Below are 15,128 nucleotides of genomic sequence, written 5' to 3' on the forward strand. Positions count from 1 at the left end.
CATCTAAAGAGGTCGGACCAAATCTTAAAAGTCCACTTGCAATGTAACAATAGATGATTGACCGTTTCGACTTCCTCTAAACACCAAATGCACAAGTTGGAGTGTGACGAGGGTATAATATGTCTTTTAATAAGGACATCATATAACGGGATACTATTTTTGATCGCAAGCCAATGAAATAACATAACTTTAGATGGGATATTGTTACTCCAAACAACTTTAGTCCAAATAGGAGGAATAACATGACTCGATTGGACCATAATTCGAATAGCATCAGATACCGAGTACTCCCCATCCGTAGAAGCCGACCAACACAAAAAATCATCAACCAAATAATTCAAAGTGACACATGACATCAGTGAGCCCAAAACGTGGGCCTTATGCGAATTAAACAAAGACAGTGGGCAATTAAAAGCCAACTTTCCTTCACAATATTGAAACACTAAAGATGCATTGCAAGGAAAACATTGACTAACCGTGATAAGCGGAGAGCGGCTTGACTCGAACAAAGTAGGGAAATAATCTTTTAACGAAATGTCATTTAACCAAATATCATGCCAAAATAAAATTTTTACACCATTACCAAGCTTCCATTTCCACACATTTGAACCAACAATACCTTGAGAAAGTGGGTCTTGTTGTAACCGAATCAAATCTTTCCAAATAGGTGACGCTTGAGACACATTAGCCGAGAAAACACTATGTGCTAAGTTGTTACCAAAAGAAGACCCAAAAGAGGACGTAACAATAGATTTCCAAAGACAAGGTTTGTTATTGTTAAACTTGCCCCACCATTTTGCAAGCATTGCGAGATTTTTTATACGAAGGGGAGTAATACCTAAACCACCCAACTCTTTTGGAAGGCACACCATGTCCCATTTAACTAAACAAGTTTTTTTCTTGAGACAATCCCCCCCCAAAGAAAATTCCTCCGGTAACGTTCAAGTTGTTTTATGATCGCCACCGGGGCTTTGTAAATCGCCATATAATGAAGGGGTAGATTCGAGATAACCGCGTTAACCAAAACCAACCGGCCACCAAAAGAAAGGCATCTACCTTTCCACCCGGCTAGCCTCTTTTTGAACTTATTAACAATGGGATCCCACATATCGATACGATTAGAAGTAAAGCCAATTGGAATACCAAGATATTCCAAGGGAAAAGACCCGACTTTACATTCGAAAATGGACGAGAATTTAATCATGTCTTCTTTAGAAACGTGAATGCCATATAAAGTAGTCTTAATGGCATTCATTTGGAGCCCGGATAATTGAAAAAACAAACCCATAATATATTTGATACGGTTGAGCTCACGAGAATTGGATTGTGCAAAGATAATTGTATCTTCCACAAATTGCGAATGATTAATAGTCAAATCGGATCCAAACTTTACACCTTCCAAAAAACCATTAGCCAAGTCCCTTGAGAGAAGTTTACTCAAGATTTCGGCTATAATAATGAACAAAAACGGAGACAAAGGGTCACCTTGACGGAGTCCGCGACGCATCACTCCCTCTCTGGAAGGAGAACCATTCAAGAGAACCGAAAAATGTATATTTGAAATACACGTTTCAATCCAAGAAGTAAATCTAGATCCAAAACTCATTTTTTGTAAAACCAAAAGTAAAAACTCATGAGAAACGCAATCATACGCTTTTGAAAAGTCGATTTTAATTAAAACAATGGGTTTCTTTTTGGATTTTGCCATATGAACAACCTCATTTACTACCATTACACCATCCATTAAAAGCCTTGAAGGAACAAACCCGTTTTGATTCTCACTAATGATAGACGGGATTGCAAGTTTCATTCTATTAGCAATTGTTTTAGCTAAAATCTTGTATGGAGCATTTATCAAGCTAATTGGGCGCATTTGATCCATAATTCTTGCGGAATTTGATTTTGGAATCAAGACAATGAAAGACGAGTTGAAACCTTTAGGAAAAGACGGGTTGTCATGGAATTGGTGGAACATATCCATAACATTATCTTCCAAAAAATACCACCCTTTCTTAAAAAATAATAACGAGAATCCATCCGGAAACCTTTAATAACCGAAGTAACCTCAGCGAGAGTAAACTGCTGTTCAATAGTAGACGAGATAGAGACAGGAACCTGGGCCAGGCCCAAAGAGGCCCAGTCCACATCAATGACGCCAGCAACAGAAGGTTTAAGAGCAAATAAATTTTCAAAAAAAGAAACAGAGTGCTCTTTAACCAACTCAGGAACATCGACCCAAAAACCATTAATTTGCATACCTGCAACGTAGGATGCTTGTTGACGGATGCGTGAGACAAGATGAAAAAATCTTGAATTTTTGTCCCCGAGCTTTAACCAATGAAAACGAGATTGCAACCTCCTTTTTGATTCAATAGAAATAGAGATTCGTTTTTTGTTCGACTTTAAGGAAGCTAATTCACTGATTTCGACTTGAGAGAGATCACGAGTTTTGTAGCAATCTTTCAGCCTTCTGATGTCAAATTCTACCGCCTTAAGTTTCGAAACATCAGAGTCTTGATTCGATAGACTCCAAATTTTAAGATCCGATTTTAACAGCTGCAATTTCTTGTTGATCACGAAAGCAGCCCGACCATAAACATAATATTCTTCCCACTTCTCTTGACAGAACAGTAAGAATTTATTATTATCACACCACCTGTTGTTAAAACGAAAAGGTCTTGGGCCCCAAAATAAGAGCTTCTTGGCCCAAATAATAGGCCTGTGATCGGATTGGTCCGGGTGGTCGGTTTGAAGAATTGCATCGGGCCACAACAACGCCCACTTGTCATTTATAAAAACTCTATCGATACGAGAAAATTTTCCATAAGGCCCTTCCCTCGTAAACTCGTCATTAGATAAACGTTGATCAATAATATTAGCTTGACTAATAAAAGCGTTAAAGGAAGCAATACTATTGAGATCAATAACTTCCCGAAGTCTTTCTTCCGGATGACAAATTGAATTAAAATCCCCCAAGAAACAAAGGGGACCCGGCCAATTATTAGCAATGGTAGTTAATTGTGACCAAACAAATTTCTTCCTTTGTTCAACATGGAGCATAAACATTAACAATAAGGACAATTTGATTATTAGGGATATACCTTAAACGGTTTCATGTAACCAACTTTGTTTAATTATGAAGAAAATTCATATATATATATGCATTTTTCAACAAATATATGATACAGTAATTAGTTTCTTGTGAAAACAAGTATAACTAGACATCAAGTACCAAGACAGTTTAAGGTGACTAAATTATTCATTTTGTTTAGTTGAAAGATGATGAAACACTGAATTCTTTTGCAACAAAATTATTCAAATCAAAAGAAGACGAAATCCCATGAAATATCTGAAATGGCTCTGCTTTTCTTACCCATATAACCCTCGTAACTACTAGAAAATATGGAAATAGCTACAACATTTCGATGAGTGCTATTTTCGTCCCAAAATAACGACTGGTTTTCAACGACTTTTCAACGATCATACAAATAATTAATTTCACACACATTTGCGATAATTTAGCGATAAATTAGCTACATCAACGCATCCTTTGATAATCCGTACATAAATATACTGTTTAACGGTGGATTAGCTACGCAACGCATATGTCGATAATTAGTACGTAAATATAATGTTTAATGACGGATTAGTTACGACAACACATCCATCAATAATTCGTCCCTAAATATAATGTTTCTCGACAAATTTATGACTGATGAATATATTAATATATAAAACGTTAAATTCATATTATCCTTGTCAAATCCGTCGATAAATTAGAGTATTTGGAACGAATTTTTGCTGATGCGTTTGTTATGTACTCCGTCGCTGACAAAATAGACTATGTACTTTAATTGTAAATGTTGCGCGGCTTGAAGGCACATCAACTGACATCACATGAGTATATGTGAAATTTTACTAGAATTAGTCTGCCACGCGAACGAAAAGCTCGTTTGTGCGAATGACATCGTCATTTGAACGGACTAAATATTGTGGAGACTATATAAGTCAGTTGATACACTAAATACATTTATACAATTTCGTGCTTTCATACGTACCCAATTCAAACAAGAAATAAAAGCTTTCCAATGCGATAATGGAGGCGAATTTGACAACACTGCCTTCCATCAACTCCTTCAAACAAATGTCATATAATTTCGTTTTTCATGTCCTCACACATCTCAACAAAACGGCAAATCCGAACGCATGCTTCGCACTATTAACAACCAAATCCGCACACTTTTTTTCAAGCTCATCTTCCATCTACATACTGGGTAGAAGCTCTTCATATGGCAGCTCATCTCCTAAATATACTCCCTTCCTCCTTAACCATGACGTTCCGCACTTTCGCCGTTACAAATAGAAACCTAACTACGACTCACTTCATGTCTTCGGGTGTCTCTGTTACCCGCACCTAACCACCACTCATAAACTTGCTCCGCGCTCAACTTCTGGCATCTTCCTCGGTTATCCATCCAACCACCGGGGTTACCATTGTCTTGACCTTACCACTAACCGTGTCATTCTTTCTCATCATGTTACCTTTGACGAAACTTCTTTTCCTTTCGGTTCCATGACACCAACTCAACCACCATCCTATGATTTCCTTGATCCTCCTCCTAGCCTGTTCTCTTGATCTTTTCATCTCTCTGCTCCTACTCCTCCCTCGGAGCCACAACCTCCTCCTGCCGAGGCTACCGTTACTTATGCTGCTTCGGAGACACAACCTTCTCCTAATGAGGATACCGCCACCACTTCTACATCGGAGACACAACCTCCTCCTAATGGGGATACCGCTACCGCTCCTACCTTGGAGACACAGCCTCCTCCTACTGAGGCTACATCCTCCTCCACCTCCAATCATTCCATAATTACCCCGCACACGCCTCGCTATCTCCAAGCCGGTGCAACGTCTTAATCTTCACACCCCTACCATCTCTCATGTTCCTTGCACTTATCCTGATGCCCTTCGCGACTCTAATTGGAAAAAAGTTATGACTGATGAATATAATACTTTAATTAAAAACAGTACTTGGACACTTGTGGCTAGCCTATTAGATACGAACATAGTTCGCTCCATGCGGCTCTTCAAGCATAAGTTTAATGCAGATGGTAATTTGAGCAGATACAAGGCTCGACTCGTTGCTAACGGTCGTAGCCAACTGGTTGGCATTGATTGTGATGAGACTTTTAGTCCGGTTGTTAAACTGGCATCAATTCGGACTGTTCTCAGTTTGGCAGTTTCTCGACATTGGCCAGTTCATCAGCTAGATGTCAAGAATGACTTACATAGTCAGCTACCGGAGATTGTTTACATGCACCAGCCACCCGGGTTTCGCGATATTCGATACCCGGATCATGTCTGGTTATTTCATAAATCCCTATACGACCTTAAGCAGGCCCCTCGCGCCTGGTTTCAGCGTTTTGCAGGATACGCTCAGCGGCTTGGGTTTCATCAAAGCCATTCTGATACCTCTTTCTTTATTTATCATCAGGGATCTGACACTGCCTACCTACTATTATATGTTGATGATATTGTGCTTACTGCATCTTCCACCAGTTTACTTCAGCGGATTATCTCTTCCTTACATACGGAGTTTCCTATGACTGATTTGGGGCCGTTAAACTACTTCCTTGGCATCCACACCACATGTACTACATCTGGCATGTTCCTCTCTCAGCGACAGTACGCCACTGAGATCATTGAGCGGGCCGACATAACCACATGCCATCCTTGTCGGACCCCGGTTGAACCGATTTCCAAACTCACCAGTCATGGCCCCCCGGTTCACAATCTGACACTTTACTACAGTCTTGTAGGCGCCCTTCAGTATCTCACCTTTACTAGACCAGACATCTCATACGCGGTTTAGCATGTCTGTCTTTACATGCATGATCCCCGAGAGCAGCACATGCACGCTCTTAAGCAGATTATTCATTACATTCAGGGTACCGCCGACCTTGGCTTACAGTGTTATGCGTCATCTCCTACCGTTCTTGTTGCTTAGTCTGATACTAATTGGGCGGGTTGCCCTACCACCAGATGCTCCACATCTGGTTACTGTGTTTTTCTTGGTAATAATCTCATTTCATGGTCATCCAAGAGGCAACTCACGTCCTCTCGCTCTAGTACTGTGATGACCCCGAAATTTTTGACCAAATTTAAACTTAATCTTTAACGTTTCCGACACGATAAGCAAAGTCTGTAAAGTTGAATCTCAAAATTTTTGAACTATTCAATTACCTTTCGATTGTTCTCAACGATTCGAGAAAAATTATAGGTAAATAGATACATATATATACCATAACTTGAAAATGTAACAAAGTGTTGAGTATATGATACTGTGCATTAAACTTATTGGTTTGATTATCTGATTGATATATTTAGATTATGGCAAACGATTGAATTAAAAGATAATTATTGAGTCCCTTAAGGATTATGATATTATTACGGGTCTCTGTTGTAAGGTCCACGTTGATTTGGGAAATCATTCATTCTTAACGGTATTCGGAATAAATGGTAAAGTGTTTGTTTAAATAACGTAATTTGGACACATACAATAATAAGGAATATCAACTGTTGGAATTAGATATATGAATAACTTGCGATATGTATTTTAAAACGTGTTTATTAATATCGAAAATATATATTTAACAATACGATAAAATATAATATTAACTTGGTCATAAAAATGAATTGTTATTATACATATATTAACAAATAGTGAGACGATGATTTATAGAAGTAAATGATCAAAATACTCGAAAGTTTAAGATATACTTTGAGTGGTATAGTTTAGGGATAATTTAAGGCTATATTTTGACAAAGGTACGTGACACGAAATGTAAAATACAAGTTTTCTCAGCGTACGAAAGGACATTTGAAAAACCGGAACCGGGACATAAGTCGAGTGATGACGTACGACTTATCGGAAAAAAATTACAAGTCAACTATGCATGTGAATTTAATATAATATATAATTAATTATATAAATTAAATATATTATATAAAATTATGTCGACAAACAAAAAGTTAAAAGTTTGTGAGCTGGATCAGAGGGCCATGCGATCGCATGGCCTTGAAGCACAAATCCCATGCGATCGCATGGGGTGCTTTTTCAGAAAAGGTACTATAAATTCAATTGTTTTGCTCGAACATCACACACACTTACACAGATATAGATATATACTCCGTAATATTTATATTATTTATATTATTATTATTATTATTATTATTATTATTAAAGATTAATATTAATATTAATATTAATCTTATTATTATCAGTAGTATTAATATTATTTTTATTAGTATTATACATAAAATACTACGACGAGGTCATGTTCAAACGATTTCAAAAATGATTTTCGAGTGAATTAAAGCTAAGGAAATTATGGGTTATTGCCAATGAGATTATGGGTAATGTTTGGGGGTATAATTGTGAATCAAACTTAGTGTTTATCATCTCCGTTACGTCTACGTACTTTTCTACAATATTGAATCTCAATATTAATACGTAAGCATTTATATTTTATATTTTATAAATTAATAGTGTATACATACTAGTGCTCGAGTGTATATATTTATACATGCTTGTATGCTAAATTTCGTCGTTAAACAGTTTATAATAAATTACGAATTAAATACATATATTACGGGTAAAAGGTATATGATATACATGTTTTCGGAAAGCTGGCGAAAAATCAATAACTTTTCATTTAGATATCGAATAGTTTCGAGGAACGAATCAAAAGATATGGTCAACTGAATTATAATTGACATTAATTGGAATTTCTTTTTGAATCTGCAATTAATACTTAAACAACTTATTTACGAGATTGATAAAATGGATTTTTGAATATTACCAACCGAGTAAATGAATCCTTATATAAGGTATGTCTCGTTTGTTGAACTATTGTCAAAATTGACTTTTTGAAACAACTTTGAATAACTTTTGTATGTCAATTTCGAGCATTAGGATTGTGATACACTATGACCTGACCTAGCTTGATAGACATTTATTGACCAACATATGTTCTCTAGGTTGAGATCTACGATTATTTAATATACCGAGTTTCGGTCACATTACGATGAACAACTTTATGTGCTGCTAAGGTGAGTTTCATATGATCCCTTTTACTCAATATATTTTTGGGCTGAGAATACATGCGACTGTTTATAAATACTGAAAATACTAGATTTATATGCGTGAGTTTCATATGATCCCTTTTACTCAATATATTTTTAGGCTGAGAATACATGCGACTGTTTATAAATACTGAAAATACTAGATTTATATGCGTGAGTTTCATTGCTCCCTTTTTAATTGCTTTTGCAATATATATTTTTGGACTGAGAATACATGCAATTTATTTTATACACAATGGATACAAGTACATACTAAATTCTACACTAGGTTTGAACCGAAAATCCCTTAGCTTTGGTAACTAGTAACTGCCGGTTATAAGAACTGGTGGGCGCGAGTAGTAGTATATGGATCCATAGGGCTTGATATCCCCGTCCGAGCTAGAGCACTAGCCTTTTAACGGACGTATGCTATTTGAGAAGCGTACACGTTGGTTTGCGTGTATTATTAAGATGATTATACAAAGGGTACAAATTATATATACGTTAAGTTTAGTTACCAGGGTGCTCAATTTCGTAGAATATTTTGATAAACATTTCTGGGTGAAACAACTGAAATCTTGTGATCCATCTTTATATACAGATTATGCGAAACATACAAACTATGAACTCACCAACCTTTGTGTTGACACTTGTTAGCATGTTTATTCTCAGGTTCCCTAGAAGTCTTCCGCTGTTTGCTTATATGATAGACAAGCTATGTGCATGGAGTTTTATATGGCATATTTTTCAAGAAAACGTTGCATTCACCAATTCATCATCATGTACCTTATTTTGACTGCATTGTCAACGGAAGTACTATTGTAAACTATTATATACGGTGATTGTCTATATGTAGAAATCATCAGATGTCGAAAACCTTTGATTTAAATATTCATTTATGGTGTGCCTTTTCAAAAGAATGCAATGTTTACAAAACGTATCATATAGAGGTCAAATACCTCGCAATGAAATCAATGAATGACGTGTTCATCCATATGGATTTGGAGCGATCGTCACAGTTGGTATCAGAGCATTGGTCCTAGTGAACCAGGTCTTGCATGAGTGTGTCTAACTAATAGTTGTTAGGATGCATTAGTAAGTCTGGACTTCGACCGTGTCTGCATGTTAAAAGTTTTGCTTATCATTTCTTGTCGGAAATTACCTGATTATCATTCATAGTCTAGACACGTTTTACTACATTGATTGCATGAATAGTGTATAGACAAAATTCATATCTTAGCGTATCTGTTACTGTAAACTTTTTCTGACAACTTCCGAAAATTTCTCCGTGATTTATGGTATGTATTGAAGAATACCAAACTAAATTCTATAATCTAATTCATATCAAAAATCATCTCCCTAATTATACAAGATGGATCCCGTATCTAGTTCAAATTCCTTAAACTCTGACAGCTATTCCGATATGGATATTCACCTGAATTCCGAAGACAGTGTAACTGGAATGGATCAACCAATTAGCCATCATCTATTCTGGATGAATTGGGGATGGGTTCGTAGCTTACTTAATTATTGGAGACAAGAAGAAGGCGATCCCTTCCATCCACCACATTGCCCTCTTGGCGAAGAACCTGAAGCACATACCGGCGAACCTGTTCGAGACACCATTTTCTCTCTCATTTCCAGAGTATCTCGTCATGACCATATACTATCTCAAATTCTGGATCTTATTCATCCGCTCGTCCGAACCGCCAATCATCCCGGTGTAGTAGAAGAAGTCAACGAGCTTCGCGCTCGGGTAGTGGCTTTGGAGAATATGGTGCAAAGGTTACAAGCACCAGCAGCATCACCGGCATCAACAGTACCACCGACAACAACACCAACAGTACCATTACCACCACCAACAACATCCGCATCGCAAACCTCAACTTCACAATCTGTTCCACGAGCATCAACGTCATACGCACCGTAGTTACCAAGAAATACCAGCAACAATAACCGATGAAGTATTAACTCATTTCCCCTGAAGAAATTTTATGTATATTTAATATATAAGAATTTTGAAATCAAAATAAATCTTTTCGTACTAAGCTATTACGTGTGAATCTTAACTGGTAGGTACTACTCGGTTAGTTCATATTACTAATATGCTATGATGTACATCCTTCGTTAACAACTTAACCATCGTTAACTACAATCTCTGTTTCAACTCAATGAATTTCATTTCATAATAAACCAGGAGTATTATTCAATTACATAATTGATTTTACATTTTCATTTTCGATGTATTCGAAACTTTCCAGAAAACATCATCCGTGCCTGGTAAGGTTCACAAAAATTCTACAAACACCAACATCCTTCACCGAAGAATATCAATAAGAATAAATAATGAAGTATTGATTTCATTAGTGAAAAACTCCGCAAAGATTATGTAATCTTTAATGTTTTAGAGATTAATCATTTCTAAGTCAAGCCGAAAATCAAATGAGCTTAATACGATATTAACTCATTAAATCTATAGTACATCTGAAGAAAATATACATACAGATATTTTGACAAAGACTGTAATGAAAATTCTTTGTACAAAGTATTAATTGTGAAATTTTTTTTAACGGGTAGGTAATACCCGGGAAATATTTAAGTTTGCAATTAATATGTTACACTGTACATTCTTCAACTTTGATTCAAAAATTATTAAACAATACTCACAATGATATACAATCATTTTCATAAAAAATCAATTACATATTCTGATATTAACGGATCAGAATCCAAGTCATAACTCTGAACCGGTAACATCATTCTTAGATCTCTACATCTTTCAAAGCTATACTTTGACTTCAAAACTGTGAAAGATCCTTGATGGTTAAAGCTAAGGGGTATAAAATACTATTAAATTTTACTAGGAAATACTATTAAATACGATACAATTTTACACAAGATATTTATTTATTTATAGAATGGATATACTTAAACCTTGCTACAACACTTATAGGCAGTGTACCTAATCGTACAGTAGTGTAGTTTTTAGTAAGTCCGGTTCGTCCACAGGGAATCTTTTAAACAAAGCTTAACGCTATATTAGTTTTACTTTATAAAAATACAAATATATATATAAGTAATATTATTATTATAAAGGGGGGTTTTTACCGTTTAATGACCGGTTTGTCGATTTTTAAAACTTTAGTCGCAGTTAAAACCTAATGTAAAATATTAAAAATAAATACAACTTAATTTAAAGCGTAAAATAAATAACGATAATGAAATTGCGATAAATAAAAGTGCGATAAAATAAAATTGCGATAATTAAAAAGTACGATAATTAAAAGTGCAATTAAATACAATAACAATAAATAAAAGTGTGATAATTAAAAGTGCAATTAAATATAAAATAAAGGAAATTAAATATGAAATAAAATAATTATGCTTATTTAAACTTCCGTAATCATGATGTTTGACGTGTTGATTTTAGTTTTATGCCCATGGGTTAATTGTTCTTTGTCCTGGATTATTCAATATATCCATACAGATTTGTCCATAATAGTCCATCAGTCATAAATATAAAGAGCGAAATCCTTCGTCAAATTATTCTTATTCCCGAAGTCAAATATTCCAACTAATTGGGGATTCGAATTGTAACAAGGTTTTAATACTTTGTTTAATGGATACACCAGGTTATCGACTGCGTGTAAACCAAGGTTTTACTACTTTGTTAACAATTACACCAATTACCTTTGAATGTAATTCACCCCTGTTTCAACAAGTTTATTAACTATTAATCCAGTTCCGTGTCCGGTAAAATGAATAATTATTAGTATTTATAGATATCCCGCCCACCGTACCCAGTCAAGCGTATGTGGTTATATATAAATACGTCAAATTATAAGTTTATATATTAAATTAACAAGGTATTGTTTAGTTAATATAAAACCTATTAATAGCCCATAGTCTAATTTCCACAAGGGTCGTTCTTTTATCCAAACCCCAATTATGGTACAAAGCCCAATTACCCAATTTTAATATTTTTAGTCCAACATCATGATTACTTCGGTATTAAATAAGCATAATAATAACTTAGCTACGAGACATTAAATTAAAAAGGTTGAACATAACTTACAATGATTAAAAATAGCGTAGTGTTACACGGACAGAATTTCGACTTACACCCTTACAACATTCGCTAACATACCCTTATTATTAGGATTTAAAATTAAAATTAAAATTAAGATATAAATTATATATATATATATATATATATATCGTATAATATAGATAGAGCGATTGATATATGGATATGTAAAACTCGTCGAATGCGTTGGCTTTTATAGGAAGTTTCAGAATTGGGTACTCCGCGAGTCGCGGCACTTCTCTTCTTCAAACTCCGTAACTCGCGGAGTTCGTAAATCCAGCAAAGGTTTGACTCCTAGCTTGCCGACGGTTTATAATATATTATATAATATATAAATAATTATAAGAATTATTTAAATATTATATTATATTTATGTGCATAGTTGACTTGTAATTTTTAGTCCGTTGCGTCGAGCGTTGAGAGTTGGCTCAGGTCCCGGTTCCGGATTTTCGAACGTCCTTGCGTACAATTTAATATTTTGTACTTTGCGTTTTGAATCTTGTACTTTTGTAATTTCGAGACGTTTCTTATCAATAATTGGAACCTCTTTGATTTTATTTTGTACTTTTGAGCTTTTTGGTCGTTTGCGTCTTCAATTCGCCGAATCTGTCTTTTGTCTTCACCTTTTATTATTTAAACGAATATCACTTGTAAATAGAACAATTGCAACTAAAAGCTTGTCTTTCTTGAGGAATAATGCTATGAAATATATGTTCGTTTTTAACATTATCAAATATTCCCACACTTGAGCATTGCTTGTCCTCAAGCAATATAGTCTTGAAATACTAGAATCACTTCTTTATTCTTCACACTTTGTACATCAGTGATTTCTATACGGCGGTATGAACAATGATAGTAACATTTGTGGTTTACAGTCCCACATGACTATGAAAATTTAGATCCATTAAGGAAATTGGATCTTTATGAAAATATTTGATCTTTTGAAAATTTAATCTAGCTTTTACCCTAGATAAGTTTTCCAGAATAACCCTTCACCGGTGTTTGCAAAATATTTTTGTGGGTTTGGTGGGTTTCATATTTGAAAATTTTAGCTCAAAACTTATGGTTTTGTGTCACCCACTTGCTAACCTTGTATTAGGAAAGCAACACGTCCAGTATACTTGCTCCGTATATTACCTTTCGATAAACTACCGTCCGGTTGTAAAGGAAAGCGTTGAACAAGCAACTGTTAAGGCAATGTCCCCTGACATGCTTTTAATTATGGTCTATAACGTGTCGGACGCAATTACTATCCTTTGTAGGAGCAATAGTAAAGCTCACCCTTATAATTTTTCGGTCTGGCACAAGGTCCTGTCTTTGACCATGCTATGCAACCACCGTTCTTACGGTTGACACCCGAATTGGTTCAGGTGACCTAATGAATTCTAGGTGAATTCCTAGAATTTTACGTTCAATGGTAATGAACGCATTGAAAATGGGTTTTCAGAAAACAAATCGGCTTTAATTTTTTATCAAAATATTTTCTCGTTCAAGCTCGAGTTTAGATATCATTGAATTCCATGAGTTTGAATTCTCAATCTTTAAGGTCAATCTCAAGGATTGAGTAATATCAGTCTTAAAAGCTGATTTTTGATCTTTTAAGGAGATTATCCTTTCTAGGGATCTGATTCATTAGTCTTATCAAGCTAATTTTCACGGTGCCCCCCATTGTACGAGATAAATCCTTCTCATGGTTAGGATAAATCTGACCACTTGGCGACCCTGTTTTATGCTGAGTCCGTGGATTTCCTGCTAATTTTAGAGATGACTTTTCTAGGTTTTTCGTCAACCTACAGCTGGTCTGGACGACAACTTCATGACCTAAATCAAGAAACGCGTTTCTTTTTCGGAAGACTTTACTTCCTTTTAATGATGGAATTGATTCATCGTGTAGATCCATCTTTCTTACAGTAAATCTGGTAAAACTGATTAGATTAGTCCAAAACAAAAGTATCTTCAATTAATTGTTACAGAAATATATGACATATGTTTAAGATAACTTGGTAAATTTTCCCACACTTGGCTTTTTATTTTCCTTTTTATTGTCCTCTATTTCATTTTAAATGAATTTTAACATTTTGGTTTGTTTCTCAATTTATGTCCTTTCCAAGGTAACAATAATTTCGGTGTTAACACCTAGTTTTATCGTTCATAAATATGTATAAACATGATTTTGAGTTCATTTAATTGAAAATTTTGAAAAATTTTACTAGAATTGGGTAGTCAGTATATAAGACTAGGGTTGTTCTTTATTATCAGAGAGCACTAGATTCTAATACAACTACTGCTTTACTAGTATTTTTAATGGTAACCAAATGTTTAAAGTAAAAATTTTAAAATCCGAAAGAATTTAACCCCTTCCCACACTTAAGATCTTGCAATGCCCTCATTTGCAAGAAATCAGTAACAATTTAAATTATTGAGGGTGATTAGCGTAGAAAAATGATTAAATTTTACCAAAGTTTCCAAACATATTGTTGTTTGTGTTGAATGATAAATGGTGCACATCATTTGTTCATTCCGTCTTGTTGTTATTTCACATATATTTTGCATCTTATCATCAAAATTAGTTGCTTTTGCTGAACTTAATGCCAGTATTTGAAAATGCGTTGTTTTACCCTGTTGTGTACATAAGATAAACTGCAAACATATATACATATTTTTGAAGTTTGGTATATTACCCCACATTCAAAAATGATTAAAATCTAATAATAAAAGTTAGAAAATTATAAAAACTATTACAATATCAACATAAGTTCTAAATGTAGTAACATTACAAAAATAAAATAAATAAAACTAAATAAACTAGCGTTGATACTGATACCAGTAGGGGTTCCATGCATAACCGTATGTGTTATAGAATGCTTCAGCTGGGTTATAAGTAGGATACGGTGGTTGGATCTCTATAGACCAAGG

The 15,128-nt window shown here is 34.9% G+C and overlaps 1 protein-coding gene across 1 annotated transcript; it reads right to left on the minus strand.

The window, feature by feature from the left end:
- Positions 1-1,908: 1,908 nt before the first annotated feature.
- On the minus strand, positions 1,909-3,066 carry LOC139888737 (uncharacterized). The gene has a single exon (XM_071871730.1). The coding sequence runs from the start codon at positions 3,064-3,066 to the stop codon at positions 1,909-1,911; it is 1,158 nt and encodes a 385-aa protein (XP_071727831.1).
- Positions 3,067-15,128: the final 12,062 nt, after the last annotated feature.

This window comes from Rutidosis leptorrhynchoides, chromosome 1 (assembly GCF_046630445.1).
Source record: "Rutidosis leptorrhynchoides isolate AG116_Rl617_1_P2 chromosome 1, CSIRO_AGI_Rlap_v1, whole genome shotgun sequence".
Taxonomy (NCBI): domain Eukaryota; kingdom Viridiplantae; phylum Streptophyta; class Magnoliopsida; order Asterales; family Asteraceae; genus Rutidosis; species Rutidosis leptorrhynchoides.